Source organism: Fibroporia radiculosa (assembly GCF_000313525.1).
Source record: "Fibroporia radiculosa TFFH 294 genomic supercontigs, scaffold3773, whole genome shotgun sequence".
Lineage (NCBI taxonomy): Eukaryota > Fungi > Basidiomycota > Agaricomycetes > Polyporales > Fibroporiaceae > Fibroporia > Fibroporia radiculosa.
Genome location: NW_012133393.1, coordinates 121,123 through 135,520, shown reverse-complemented (window position 1 = coordinate 135,520; position 14,398 = coordinate 121,123). Strand labels below are relative to the sequence as shown.

At 49.9% G+C, this 14,398-nt stretch overlaps 5 protein-coding genes across 5 annotated transcripts; 3 read left to right on the top strand and 2 right to left on the bottom strand.

The window, feature by feature from the left end:
- Positions 1–265: 265 nt before the first annotated feature.
- Positions 266–1,079, top strand: FIBRA_05098 (uncharacterized protein; the record flags this gene model as incomplete). The annotated part of the gene is made up of 2 exons (XM_012326876.1): positions 266–358; positions 420–1,079. 2 exons carry the CDS (start codon positions 266–268, stop codon positions 1,077–1,079), a joined length of 753 nt encoding a protein of 250 aa, XP_012182266.1.
- A 358-nt stretch (positions 1,080–1,437) lies between these two features.
- Positions 1,438–2,129, bottom strand: FIBRA_05097 (uncharacterized protein; the record flags this gene model as incomplete). The annotated part of the gene is made up of 2 exons (XM_012326875.1): positions 1,438–1,566; positions 1,632–2,129. The coding sequence occupies 2 exons, from the start codon at positions 2,127–2,129 to the stop codon at positions 1,438–1,440; spliced, it is 627 nt and encodes a 208-aa protein (XP_012182265.1).
- A 590-nt stretch (positions 2,130–2,719) lies between these two features.
- On the bottom strand, positions 2,720–7,098 carry FIBRA_05096 (uncharacterized protein; the record flags this gene model as incomplete). Its single annotated transcript, XM_012326874.1, has 12 exons — positions 2,720–3,463; positions 3,514–3,540; positions 3,593–3,627; positions 3,681–3,736; positions 3,790–3,960; positions 4,018–4,052; positions 4,099–4,202; positions 4,257–4,470; positions 4,541–4,705; positions 4,761–4,880; positions 4,939–4,959; positions 6,814–7,098. The coding sequence occupies 12 exons, from the start codon at positions 7,096–7,098 to the stop codon at positions 2,720–2,722; spliced, it is 1,977 nt and encodes a 658-aa protein (XP_012182264.1).
- A 1,052-nt stretch (positions 7,099–8,150) lies between these two features.
- On the top strand, positions 8,151–9,395 carry FIBRA_05095 (uncharacterized protein; the record flags this gene model as incomplete). The annotated part of the gene is made up of 4 exons (XM_012326873.1): positions 8,151–8,191; positions 8,254–8,339; positions 8,400–8,684; positions 8,743–9,395. 4 exons carry the CDS (start codon positions 8,151–8,153, stop codon positions 9,393–9,395), a joined length of 1,065 nt encoding a protein of 354 aa, XP_012182263.1.
- Positions 9,396–10,872: 1,477 nt separating this feature from the next.
- FIBRA_05094 (uncharacterized protein) lies at positions 10,873–14,244 on the top strand (the record flags this gene model as incomplete). Its single annotated transcript, XM_012326872.1, has 14 exons — positions 10,873–10,891; positions 10,939–11,072; positions 11,139–11,275; positions 11,328–11,683; positions 11,760–11,989; positions 12,058–12,157; positions 12,220–12,602; positions 12,658–12,715; positions 12,775–12,873; positions 12,920–13,053; positions 13,091–13,288; positions 13,340–13,630; positions 13,687–13,999; positions 14,066–14,244. 14 exons carry the CDS (start codon positions 10,873–10,875, stop codon positions 14,242–14,244), a joined length of 2,631 nt encoding a protein of 876 aa, XP_012182262.1.
- Positions 14,245–14,398: the final 154 nt, after the last annotated feature.

Genomic DNA, 14,398 nt, shown 5'->3' with positions numbered 1-14,398 from the left:
GGCATTATATCACTATCGATCATCGGTTGCGTTGCCAGTGCACGAGCCGCACCGCATCCTCACCTGCCACTGAACACGCCACAGGCGACCTCGAGGCTCGCGTTGCCCTAACGCGAGCGGTGTGGCTTTTCGTGACTTATAGACGGATGGCGACGGCCACAACTATTCGCCAGTATAAATGACTAGGGCTCGTAAGACTCGAATAAGGACCCCGTCCCACTGGACCTGTAACGCGTTCTGCTCTTCCTGCCTTCCTCTGTCGGACATGGACACGATTAGAATTCCTGTGATCATGGTCACTCCTGCAACACCCTCGCGAGACTCACTGCCGACACCGATGCGGGTGGCGCTGCGAGAGGTGAGGAACTGGAAGGATCTGCCACAACGTTCACCTACAGTCTCTCCTACAGATTTCGCAGGAGGTGCCTTTCGACGGTCTCGAGGAACACCTGGAAGAGTACGAAGGGGCAGAGGGTGGCTTTCAAAGTGTCGCAGGCGACATAGAAAGCATCCTGGACGGGTACATGGCGGACGGAGAAGAGGAAGACAACCACACTCATTCGGCGTCACAAGATGTCAATTACACTCGTTTAACACTCAACCTTGGAAATGCCTCGGTCGCGAGCATGGAGGACCTGGTAGCCACGCTGTCTGTCATCGGTAGAGAGGACGACGACGACAGGAGCTGGCTGAGCCTGGAGGCCGAGTCACGGTCGAGCGGCGACGTCGACGTATCCAGCATGCAGTCCGCATTTATAGTGGTCGACGCGCCGAGACGTCTTGTCCGGCCTAAGGACCGACGGCAAGGTGAAGCACACGCGGCGGACGCGTGCAGGGAATGCAGTTTCGGCACAGACGTTCCTGTGGTGCGCCGCCGTCCGCGGCCTGCACAGCGATCTAGGCGATACAATCCAACTTGGCGCCATGCAATGTACGTCAGCGCAGAATTTTGGCCCGCGCAGACAGACTTGTTTGAGCCATTTGAAGAGAAGAAGAGAACTCCGATGCGACGACTCATCGTGCAAGGCGCACTCGTGGTCAAGACACGAGCGCGCAAATTGTCCCATCGGACGGTATGATGGGAAAGGAGCATTTACGCTCCATGGAGTCGTCAAAATGCAGGATTAGATACTGCACAATTTGGGCAAGGAGCTGCGATCACTCGGAGGCACGGCATCCGCACACTACGAAGAACCATGAACTTAGCATCTTGGACACAGACTTGCAGACTAACAATAACACGTACTATGGTATCCTGTAGCTTTAGCTATCTCGTTGATCTCCACTATCAAATCACAAGTCACTATCATATTCGTGCATCTGCGACATTCAAAGTTTTTGTTGACAGCATTGTGTTCAACATACGTACATACACTATGCACGAGTTTGCATATGGCAAGCAAAGACAATTCTTGCGTAACTGGTCTACAGCCACTATTATACCGGAGGAGAACGGGGTTTGCGGGAAAAGGCTCGCAGAGTTGTCAATCGCATGGGTTCTATCACTCCTCGCGAGAAGGCTGGAGAGAGATACAACGATAATCCGATGCGGGCAGGTAATAGGGCCTGCGAATTGACAATAACGTAACTCAGACAATGGGGAAACAAGATAGAAGGAGGTTCCGACGTACTTTTGTAAGGCAATATGCAACAACAGCGTTCACCACGTCGCCGGCCACTTGCTCCGACGACCAAATGCTTTCAGAAGAATTGCTGTCTCTGCCGTTGCGCTTTTCTAGCCCGAAGAAGCCGTATCGCCTGCCCACTCTTTCCGCCCACGTCTGCCCTTCTTGCCACCACTCCCGACTTTTGGCGGCCATCCATCCGGAGGTTGGTGCGTTTGCCACCGATGAATTTTTAGCATCCGGCGCCGCAGCTCCTTCAGATGTTCGAGCAGGAAAATTTCGGGTAATCCTGTCACCTACGTTGAACGCACGAGCGGCGAAAAAGAAACCACCAAGCGGAATGATGGCTGTCAGTTCATGGAGAATGGCGAAGGAGAATACGAGAGAAGGCAGAGGGGTGCGAGTGCGTTCTGAAAGGGCCTTCAGAGCCTGCTTGTAGGGTGCAAACTTCGAGCCTGACGAAGATGGGGAAGCTCTTGTACTTGACTGTTGTGTCCCGCTCATGCCACCAAGTTAGGAAGCTATATGGCTCGAGAGTTGGAAAACCAGGTAGATAGTCTTGATTCTCTGCGGTCGAATAAATCAGCCAGTGTGGGTATCCAGAGTGAATGATTGCTGTTCCACAAGTTGTGCAAGAGGTGTGCGCACAAGTTTCAATTTCATGATAATCCGATAAGCGGAGGACGCTCCCAGGCTCGCTCGGAGATCACAGGCCTCTTTTCAACGTTCGATGTTGGGACGAATATGAGAACGGCCGAGTCTTTCTTTGCCTTCTCGTTGACGGTGCGGCGACACATACGCATATAGTGGAGATTTATGAGAGGTGGAAAAAATGGCATCTCAAAACTCATAATTGGGAAAGACCTAGTGAAAGGGAGAACTCAGTGAAAGTAAGATCTCTCGGGAACGAACACTGCTCGAGTGCATCGAGCATGTAAAAACTTCTCGTTGGACGCGCAATTGCCTAGATACTGCCATTCTGCTAGAGTGCTTGTGCGGCGGCTTGAGAGCTGAAGGGATTATACCGTTACCGTCTTGTGGCACATGTTACAAGTACATATTCATTCCTTACGGGCTACATGGGCCACTACTGGCTAATCATCGATGTCGAGCGCTGTAAAGACACTAGTAAGGTATTGCTTCAGACCCTCTGCTCCCCACATTATACCTCCGACAACACCATCTGGCCGGACGATGACGATTGTCATATCGCGCCTGACTGCATACCCTGTATATGCATGCCCATCTCTGTCTATGAATGCGAGATTGAAACCGTCAATCAGCGGGCAGAAGGGACTATCATGTGGGTAAACAATCGCCGAACGAATTGCCCACGAAGGACACATCTTCAAAAGCGCCGTTATGGGGCCGAGCTGGCCATTAGAATGGTTGAAGAGCAAGACAGTGTGGTAGCTTGTACCAAACGTGCGGAACAGCGACGTGGTCTCCTGGCGATGGTTGGCATCGATCTCCGGGTTCGCGACGACTTTAATAAGGCCGGGCGCCTCGGGTGCTCTCTCCCCCGCCCGCACAATATCGGCGTCGCAACGATGGACGCCATACGGGTCCAGCGGCTCATCTTCAGGGTGAGCACGTTCGTCCACAATGATAGAGCTCCAGCGGTAGTTGACGCCGAGCTGGCTTAGCGGGCCGCCCCTCTTCCATGCCTCTTCACTCGTGCTCCCGTCGCCTTTCGCGTGAATGGCCTTATCGAACAGCTCGTTGGACGTCTTCAGCATCTCAGAGATGACCGGGATGCGTTCCTCGCCGTATGTATTGAGGAGGGAGGGCTTAGCTAAACCCTTCTCCACGAGGGAAAGCTTCCAGGAGAGATTGAACTATTAGCAAAGTGAGTGTGGTCTTTGCACTGAGTTCGCCCTGCACGCACCGCATCCTGTATGCTCGAATTGAGTCCCTGGGCGGAATGGCGTCAGAACTGAGTGGAGAATTAGGTTGCGAATACCGACCTGTCCGCCGAAAGGACTATGGACATGGGCAGCATCTGATCAAAGCGAGATCAACACAAAATTTTCGTATGATAGAGGACGTCCAGACCTCCGGCGATGAATACCCGCCCGTCGAAAAATTTGTCTGCTAGCCGAAGGTGTGGCCTTGCGGAGCGTCAGAGCAGAGAAGACCCTTTCGACGGTGAAACGGCGCTTACTTGTAGTTGGTCAGAAACTTGACCTCGCCTACTTCTATGTCAGCGCGACCGGTGCCGACGCGGAAGACGCGAATCAACTCGGCGCGGTCTGCAACCACCTTGTCGCGGTCTATCTGACCCCCAATGAAGCAGAAAAATGTGTCGTCGTCTTCTGTGGCACGCAGCATGATGCTGAGAGTATGGTCTGCCTGATGTTTGGAGATATGGTTGCAACTTGAAGATACTCACAGTATAGAATCCATATCCCCCCACGAATGCCAATGCTGCGCGCAGTTAAAAACTTGCTCTGAGGGTGACTTCGCGGCTCACCTTGCGATCCAATCCTCGGATCTTAACATCACCAATGACGAGATGATGCCTCTCGTCTCGTACTTCGCCATGGAATGCAACTTTCAAGCTCTTGCGCACGATGCCTAGAAAATCGTACTTGAGCAGACTTGTCCCAACCAACACAGCGATGTGGTTACCTCTTGCTCCATCGGCTCCAATCAGCCAGCGGCAGCTGATCGTTTCGGTCGTTTCTTGGTCTCCATCCCTTTTCACGATGTGAGCAGTAATATGTTCTGGCTTTTGCTCAAAACTACACAATTCCGTGCCGAGCTCCACGTGACAGCCGTACTTCTGCAAATGCGCACGCAGAATGGCCTCCGTGTGTTCTTGTCCCAGCATGAGAATATTCGTCTGCTCCGTCGGATCAGTAAGCACGATAGCTCGAAATGGACCTCATGCAGGAGTCCAACTCAGAACTCACATGTGGCGTCGCAGGCGTTGGCGGGACAGCCTCATCTAGACGGAATGTCGTAATAGGCTCGACGCCTTCGGGCAACTTATAAATGCGCATGGGGACCAAAGGTAATGCCTTGGCCTGTATATCTTCTAAGACACCCAAGAAATTGTAAAGCTCCATGGAGCGAGCCTGTCCGATATGTGTCGATAACATGACAGAAACGCAGATAGCCGCAGGTGCTCACCATGATTCCTGCACCTCTTTGACCCACACGAGATCTCTGCTCTTTCTCGATGATCCTCACAGGAACACCATTCTGGCAAAGAGTTAATGCAGCAACTAGTCCTGCAGGTCCAGCGCCAGCCTAAGCACATACATGAATTGAGGTCACATATTTGTTGTAGTGCCTGTAGTCAACTCACCACAAGAACTGATGTTGCCATCTGAGAGGTTATAGGTGAGAACGAAGCCGGGTCTCCCAGTATATATACGATGTATGTATTCTTATACTATTGACGTATTCCGAAACACTCTGCCGTTTATCTGCCGTAACGTCTTCGATACACAAGCTCCCACACAACATGTCCAGATGACCTTGGCCGTGGTAAGCAGCATTTCCGATATCTGCGCGAGTATGTAAGGTTTCGCGGCTTACCTGTGGGGTGTCATCATATCAACCTCGCACTAGCCAGTTCTGCTCAGAATGCAGGAATCGGCTAACGCCAAGTCACCTTTGAAGAATTAAGATTAATAGTAACATCGGACATACCATGGATGGGCGCCACGATACGGACCATTCAAGATAGGAACTTATCGTGGCAAGTCTGAACACGGCAACAGAGGTGTGAGGGATAAAAGCTCTGAACTAATCCGCTTGCACCAGGGCGACTACTCAGCCAGGACGAAACTACGATGCGCTAATTTCCTGGCCTTTCGTGAACACGGAAATGAACGACAGCATTGACAAACTAACATGTGTTACGTCATCGTATGGATGCCATAGGACCAGGTACAGGCTAGTTAGCTTAGGCCTTTGTCATACAGGGCGGCAGGGGGATAGGTCTAGAAGCTGATTCATGTCAGGTAACAGTCTCGGCGGGAGCATACAAATAACTCGCACAACTCAAGTCGTATCCCGGAGCGCCAGTATAGCGACATCGCATGCCGAAAGTTTGGCTTCGAAAGGTTATGGACACGGTTGTCATATGAAGTTCCGTGTCGAGCGATATATGCAAATACCAAAGCATCACGGGTGGTGCACTGCGGTCGTAACTGATCAAGTTTTGGTTGAATGATTCGAGAACCCACATGATGAACCGGCCAGATGATTGAAAGCCTCCTCAGGCTGTAAGCCTTCTGTTGTCATAGCCTCAATCAGACAATCACCGGCTCGGGCCCGCGATTGATCTTGTGACCTCTCGCTGTAAAGTTAAAGAGATACGAGCAGGACTTTAGCGAGGAATGACTCACCGATGTGGTATTGAAATCCGAACTAAGCGCCGAGCTGAGAAAGCGTGGGGTCATGATTTATTCGGGCAACTTCATTACTGTAAAGATCGCGCTCAGCTGGGTGGGGAGGGGATTTTCCAATATTGTACTTTCGTAATCAGAGGCGGTTTCATCATACCTGCTTCAGCCCATCTGGTGCCATAGGAAAATCTGGCTCGAGCTGTTTCCGTTTTTGTCAAAGCTTTTGGCACACTTCGATGCCGGTGGTATACACTTACCCATACAGTATGTTGAGATGACAACTATAAGGTAATTTAATCTGTAGACCGGGCAACTTAATAGCAGTGAACTAGCAGGGAAAACGTTCTGACTTGGCAAGAAAAGAATTTCAAATGTAAAACCTACACAGCAGAAAGTATACCGCACAGTTACCGCTGCAACACTTCCAAGCCAAGCAGTATACCCCCACAGATCCATCTGGTCTTACAGTAACGATAGTCAAACAATCTACGGGGACGCCGTACCTCGCATACGCGTGACCATGTTGATCTGATACGACGAGGTCTGCAGCCTGAACGTCTTCGAAGTACGACGCAGTCTGAGATAAGATAAGCACAGTAAACATGACTTTTCGATTGTGCCGGCGCAGAAGTCCAAGGAGCAGTGGTGCATCCCCAGAAACGGCGGAGAACATGAGCAGCGTGTGGCGCAACGGGCGAAATATCTGGAATAGTGATGTCGTGTTACGTATTGTGTTTTCGAGTAACTGCGACTTGACGACCATGAGGCCAGGCGCGTCCGGAGCACGATCTCCCGCATGATGGTTTTCTCCTTCCGAGCCTTCGTACATGCTGCCATGCCACGAAGGGGGTGCGTTCATCCACCACGATGAAGCTCCAGCGGTAATTCGCTCCTAGTTGCTTGAGCGCACCTCCAAGCTTCCATGCTTTGTCATCGCCAGATCCAGTGTTCGCATTTGCTTCTATTGTCTTCTTGAGAATGTCAGTCGTCTTCTGTAACATAGCCACAATCACCGGGAGACGCTCTTCGGTGTAAGTCTCCAGTAGCGAAGCGTTTGAGAGGCCTTTCTCGACGAGGACAAGGTTCCATGTGAGAATCATCTGCATACACATAATGCAGTTTGAGCGTTGTGATGAAGACTCTTTCAATGCATATCCTCACCAAATCCTGAACACTAGAGTTCAATCCCTGTGAATAATGTGAATATTTAAGACTTGCGTTATAGCAAAACGCCTTTGAGGTATCAAAGACTCGCCTGTCCACTCGTGGGACTTCTCTGCACGTGGGCTGCGTCTTCAAGTTGTTCAGCAGATAGGTATTGATCTCGATTCCTCGGCTTCTGTGTCCCCTTTCAATTAGCTCCACACTACCTTCTCGTCTGGAGTGTCTTGTATAGAGTTTATCTCACTCCCACTCGCTCTAGCTGTCAACATACATCGTTAGTAATTTATTTCTACTGTGCCCCCCACCATATTCTCAATTGTGTACCTCGGCGAAATCGTTAACCTCACATTGGAGAATAAATTCGTCCGACGCGGCGCGTGGGTTCGAAGAGGCTATCCTGAGCAAGTAGGCTGAGCTAGCACACAATGCTACCGTTGATGGACGATGTACGTTAGGGAACACCACGTCGCCGAGCAGAATTCAGCGACACTTTGCGAGTTGTCAAAAGTGTGCAAAACTCGCGATCGAAAACGACGGAAGTAGTCACTGCCACAGCGCCACTACATCTAGGAGTTGTCACGTGGTCTCGGAATCAGGAGCGCCTAAATCATTGTCCATATTCGCTAGCGTGACATACAGTCTTCCTCTCGTCTTCGGTTGCGCTTGCTGTCCTGAGGTCGGCTTTGAAAGGTGAGCAAACCACGACTGCTGCGTATGCTTTTATGACTCACCTTATTATTTGGTAGGTGTCATGTTAGCTAAAGACCTCGGCCATGCGCACCGAACAGTTCGACTCGCTCTTCGATTCCGACGACAATGCTTGAGACGTGAACTTGCCACAAATCCACATATGACCGGGTCCTCTGGCATACATATCAAGCTGCCACCCGCCTCTCCACGTACCGAGAGACTGGACACCCTCCGGAAGATCGAAAGTGCCAGCAGTGTGCAGCACGGAGGGAAAACATTATTCGTACGGCCATGGGACGGCATTTCCACAATGCCGGAGGTTCTGGCCATGATACGTGGGATTGAACGCAAGTATGGTCGCATACGGGAGTATGGCATTGCGCGAGTGAGTGGCTCATTATCCTTTTACCTAGCATTATTACGCGCACTGCATACATTGCCGAGCTCTCTGATTTGGTAGAAAGCATACATCCACACAATCAGGACATCTTGACGTTCCGTGTGTGGCTATCTATGGATATTCGAAATTAGACCGCACACAACTGGATTATTGACATAGTTGATCAGGACAGCGAAGTTCCCAGCCTATTTATTCCATTTTTCTGGGTCAACTTTCACGATTCAGCAGCGCTCGCACGCCTTCCGCGCCAGCCCACCGTCCTCAAAGTGAAGGTTCCAGTCGCTGATCGAGAGCGTCCCGGTGGTGTTGGGCTGGACGATCTGCAAGACTTATTGCACCCTCAGGATTACAGGCTAGAAGACGGACCCTTTGCTCAACCACCAGAAAACCAGTCGAATGATCCGCCAAATACGCGAGAGGTAGATTTGAGAGTGGAAATTTCGTGTACGTGTGTTCTCTATCTAGTTGTTCTTGCTGTAATGAATTCGCTGCGGATGCACAGCGAAGTCATTCCGTTTAACTGATGTCGAAGTCGGGAAACCGCCTAACCGTAAATTCTTGGAATTCTTCTATACGTGGGGAGGCTTTTACACGCCAAAAGCGGATGGATCCGAAGAGATCTCGGATCACATGCGTTTAGGTCAGGAAAAGTACGCCATGGTGATGCAGAGGGTAGAGGAAATCCGCGGGCAGGCGAAGGCCATGGCTGCAGCGCAACCTGCTGAAAGAAATGAACCTGAGGATCTCGTCCCTCCAGAATTCCCAGAATCGTCTGCGTCTCTGGAGGAAGCGCAAGCCGAGGCCATTGTCTCACAACTCGCTTCGCCCATAGAACACATTGTGACGGAGGAATGGGCACCCACTAGTCTTGCTGCTCCTCTCGTCAAGACTGAGATCTCAGGCGCAGCTGGAAGTCCGTTGACAGAAAGTTTGTTGCCTGCGCCACGGTCCAGGATAATGTCCCGCCGCGAGCGAATACTCGCGCAGGCGCGTGAAAATGCGCGTACGCCACTACCTGCCGCACTGAAGGAGACCGATGAGGAGAAGAAGGCCCAGAGGAAGAAGGATCGTGAGGAGGAGAGAGCGGAAGAAGAGCGGGTGCGCTTGTCGATGCGGGACAGATTGTGGAAGCTGGTTGGTGGAAAATGGGTGTGAAGGCTTGGATGACCTATCTCATCATCTCACCTTCGCCGTACCTCGCATGTTCTGTCTTTGGCTGTCACTGACGCATGATGAGCTAGATTTCGGATGCCCTTTAGACTTTTTAGGATTGATTAATAGTCAAACTTAATTGGGGCTGAAGGTTGTCTTGCCGCAGAACTTATTCTTCGACAACGGCCTTGTGTAAGTGAAATGGTCCAAATGTGCGATTCTTCCTTAACTGTTCTCATGGCCACTTTCTGTTCTTCGGTGTCTATCTGTCACCACAACTGAGACTCATATAAAGCCCAGTAAATTGATAAGTCTTGTTGTGCAAGTATGACTAAACTCTACACTATCTATGCGGCGTCACGGCATAAGTCGGCGGGGGGTGTTGCTTGTCTCTCTGCTGGATAATGATTCCAATCTCTCGCCGGATATGTCCGCACGCCGGGTCTTTCTCATGAACAACATCGGCCGCACAGGCATTCGCGCCAACATCATATCCGGATCTCCTGGAGGTGGGATCGTGAAGTGCGTGAAGGAGCATGACTTCGACATCAGAACGACGGTACTAGGGTTGGAATATCGAAGCTCACAAGCGAGATTGCGCTGGCACTGATGGCGAATTTCAAACCGGTGGATTGTCTCGTGCAGAAGGTCAAGGATCTTGAGTAGATTTCCGGTTGTCATTGATACTGATGTCACGACGTGGTTGATGCCTTTGGTGACAATCATTGGGTATAGTCCCTGCGGAGACCCCTGAAATGCTCCCATCCAACTCATCTCGTAAATGAAATGCGTCTAATAGCAAAGCGAATGAGAAGCTTGTTGGTCGTTAGCATTAGTAGCAGCTATCTAGCGCACTCAGCTGCCAGTAACTTAAGAGTAATTACCACTCCCAGTGATAGGCGTTCTTGGATTTTGCCTTGCCCAAAATTGGAGTGGGCAGTCATCTCTTGCCACATATGTTCCAAGTCTGTTCCAAGTCTCGTCTTCTTTAATTTCCGGTAAGTAATCGCAGATGTTACCGAGTTAAGGCTGCTATTACTAGTTGGGCGCCTGCTAACTTATTGACTTCCGGCTCTAGTTAACTTCTGTCGCGTTTCACGTGGTTGTGACTGAACGCGTCTTGTGCTGCTATCGTGACTTCGAACGCGTCGTTGGTCGCGCACCGGCCACTGGCACCAAGGGATCCAGATTCGACCATTCCCATGTCGCTGCGACTTTGTACACCTTCAACTTTTCCCGCTTTTCCTTTTGAACCCTATGATATCCAGCTCTCGCTTATGCGGCATCTATACGAATGCATAGAAGACAGAAAAGTCACAGTAGTGGAAAGCCCGACCGGAACTGTTAGTGAGCTCAAAGATTCTCCTTTTATTAGTATGGTTTTGATCTTCTTTAGGGAAAAACACTGAGTTTACTATGCGCCTCCTTAACTTGGCTAAAGGATGAACATAATCGCGCGCGGCAAGGAAAGTTGGCAGAGATGAGCCAGAGTGATGATAGTAGGTCTGTCGAGTATAATTCCAGACCAATGTCTGACATTCGTCAGTTCCAGACTGGGTTCTCGCGCAGACACTAGAGCGCCGGCGGCGTGAACTTGAGACAGACGAGCGAGAATATGCCGGACGTCTTGCTGCAGCCCGTCAGAAGGAGGTGACAATGAGAAAACTGTCTCGCGCTCATGTGCGCAAAAAACAAGTTGGGTACCATCCATCTCGATTTGATGTATCCATACTGATTACTCTATAGAGAGTCATAATGCACGAAGAACAAGGTGATGACCTTGAGGAAGCTGATTTCTTGCCTGACGATCATGACACCTCCGAAGACCGATCGAATGATGAACTATCTAACGTATCTCCTGCAGTACGCGCTCTCATGAACAAGTAGGCTAACTTCCCATGCTATGGTGCCTGGAGCTTTTACTCACTGAAACAGGTTGAACCGTGGTACAGGTGGAACGGAGCAAGAACAGGAGCCTATGTGCACAAAGATTTACTATGCGTCCCGCACCCACTCGCAGCTGGCTCAAATTTTGCATGAATTGCGCAAACTTCGAATTCAGCTGAACCTCTCCCTTTCGTCACATTCAGAATATCCGCTCGCGCTTCCAGGAGTGTCTGACCCCGCTCGTGCTAAGCGCTCAGTTTCAGACATAGATGATGATGATGATCCACAAACTGCTGGTACTGCTCGCACAGTATCACTTGGATCCAGGAAGCAGCTGTGTATTCATGAAGAGCTACGAAGACGCACAGGAGATTTGGACGAGGCTTGTCGGCAAATGCTTGGCGGTAAGCTGTGTCTCATACGTCGCACTCTGTTCTTGTTATGTAATTTGCAATAGATTTAACTCACATTTTGACACAGAGAAGGGAAAGCAGCGATGTCCACACCTTCCTGGCGTGGATGATGAAGTACGTATGCTTGATTTACGTGATCAGATACTAGTAAGCGTCTCGCCGGCTGTACTTCAAGTTAGCGATCGCTCAATTGCGGTCAAGGCAACACCTAAGGATATTGAAGATCTAGTCGTCGCAGGCCAAAACATGGAGACCTGCCCATATTTCGGCTCCCGTCGAGCTATTCCTCAGGCTCAGGTATATGCACTCTTTGCACGGAATGTTGGACCCACGAATATTCACACTCATTCGCGCAATTTTACAAGCTAGTGTTGTTGCCGTACAATCTGCTCCTGCAGAAAACCGCTCGTGAAGCAATAGGTATTGACTTGAAGGACCAAGTTATCATAATAGACGAGGCGCACAGTAAGCCATCCGTTCTGCTATTTGGGCCGACCATTGACCTCTGACGAATCGCTTCTCTCCAGATCTAACATCCTCTCTTCTTTCGTTGTCTACAACTCGTCTGCCCTTCCGCACGCTATCAACAGCTCGGCAACAGCTGTCAATATACCTATCCCGTTTTCGTACAAGACTCGCCACTGCGCATGCGGTGCATCTCACTAGACTTATGATGCTATTGGATGCTCTTCACAAAAATGCTGAGGAGTGGCGAGAAAGCCTGCAACAGGCAAACACCCCCGGGAAACAGGACGAGGATCAGAAAGCACTTCCGGCCAAACATGACAGAGGAAAGGCGCGTGGTCCTGGTGTGGAAGTCATGACACCAGGAGAACTTCTCCAGAGGCTCGGACGAAAGACGGAGGGCGTGAATTTACTCGAGATTGAGGTCTACTTACGTAACAGTAAGGTAGATCTGTCGGTGAAAATTCATGGCTGCATGCTCATAGTGCTGTGGGACGCAGATTGCGCGCAAGATATCAGGATATACAGTGAAGACCCTAGAGAAAGCCGCAGGCAAAGGTGTGCACATCGAATTAAGATGGACCGTATTGGCCAAAAACGAATCACTTTTTCATCAGACTCCGCAAAACTAGCCAAAGTCGCGCGATTGTCAGGCTCCACACCACCCTTGCATGCGGTAGAGAGCTTTATAACCGCCCTCACTTCTGCTAATGACGGTATGTCTAACGATGAACTCTTGACAAAAAATCAACTCCTCCCCAGACGGTCGTGTATCGTTTTCTCTTGAAAATGATCAGTTGGAAATCAAATATCAACATTTAAATCCGTCTACACATTTTCAAGATGTCATTGACGTAGCCAGGTCGATTATACTGGCAGGGGGTACAATGTCTCCTGTAAGTATGTACTAGAACTGTTTCTAACTCATACTAGGCTAACAATCCCTCGCGGCTGATGAAGATTCCTGATATCATAAATCAGTTGTTTTCAAAGCTACCCAACGAGCGTATCGCTACATTCTCGTGTGGGCATATCATTCCTCCCTCAAATCTACAAACCCTCGTCCTAAAGAAAGGTCCACGAGGTAGCGAACTCACGTTTAAATACGAACAGCGAAGCGATCGGGCAATGGTACGCGTTCTATTTGGTTGTGGTCACAAAGCGATCATTCATTATATACAGATCCTAGAGCTAGGCCAGATTCTCCTCAACTTTTCCAATCTGGTCCCTGGTGGTATGGTTGTCTTCCTGCCCTCATATAGCTTTTTGAACGTAGTCAAAACTGCGTGGGAGGGTAGCGGATTGATGAACAAGCTGAAGGCCAAGAAAAAGGTCGTGTCCCTCGATTCCCGCAAAATTGAGCCAATTTGTAATGATAATTGTCCCATGAGGCAGGTATTCTTAGAGCCACAAGATAGCTCACAGGTAGAGACCGTGTTGCGTGACTATGCTGCAGCGATCCATGATGGTGCAGTGCGTATCTCGATGAATGTCTCTAGTGAAACATTCATATAGCCTCATGGTGACAGGGCGTGAGTAGGGATGAAAAGGGTCCGACCAAAAGCAAGACTACGGGGGCACTCCTCTTTGCAGTAATAGGTGCAAAGTTATCCGAGGGCCTGAATTTCACAGACGATCTAGCACGAGCGGTGGTGATCATCGGTTTACCTTTCGCCAATCTTGCATCCCCGGAGCTTCGTGAACGGATGGAATACGTAAACAGAATGCAGAAGCAAGTGTCTGAGAAACTCGGTTCCGCGTGGAAGATGACCAGTGGGACCAAAGACGCCGCAACAGAATTATACGAGAATATGTGTATGAATGCTGTAAATCAGAGTATTGGTCCGTCATGCATATTTGTTTAACATTCGCATATACTTACTCACGGATGGCCTTGTTTTGGCTCAGGCCGTGCCATACGGCATCGGGGTGATTGGGCATCCCTGATACTCGTTGATAGTCGATACACTTTGCCACGTATCCGAGAGAAGCTACCAAAGTGGATCGGACAGGGGACACTAGTTACTGACGGGTTTGGGCAGGCCATCAAAGAGATGGCTCGATTCTATCGGGAAAAGAGGGGCTAGGATCGCGCTCAGGCGGTATCTGGTGCAAGTGCATGACCTTTACTGTGTTTTAATTATAAGCGATCAGAGACATGGAATTGCAAGACATGTAATAGTAATATTGTGTGACAATAAAAAAAAACAGAGAAATAAGATACAAAAAATGCGTGATTCC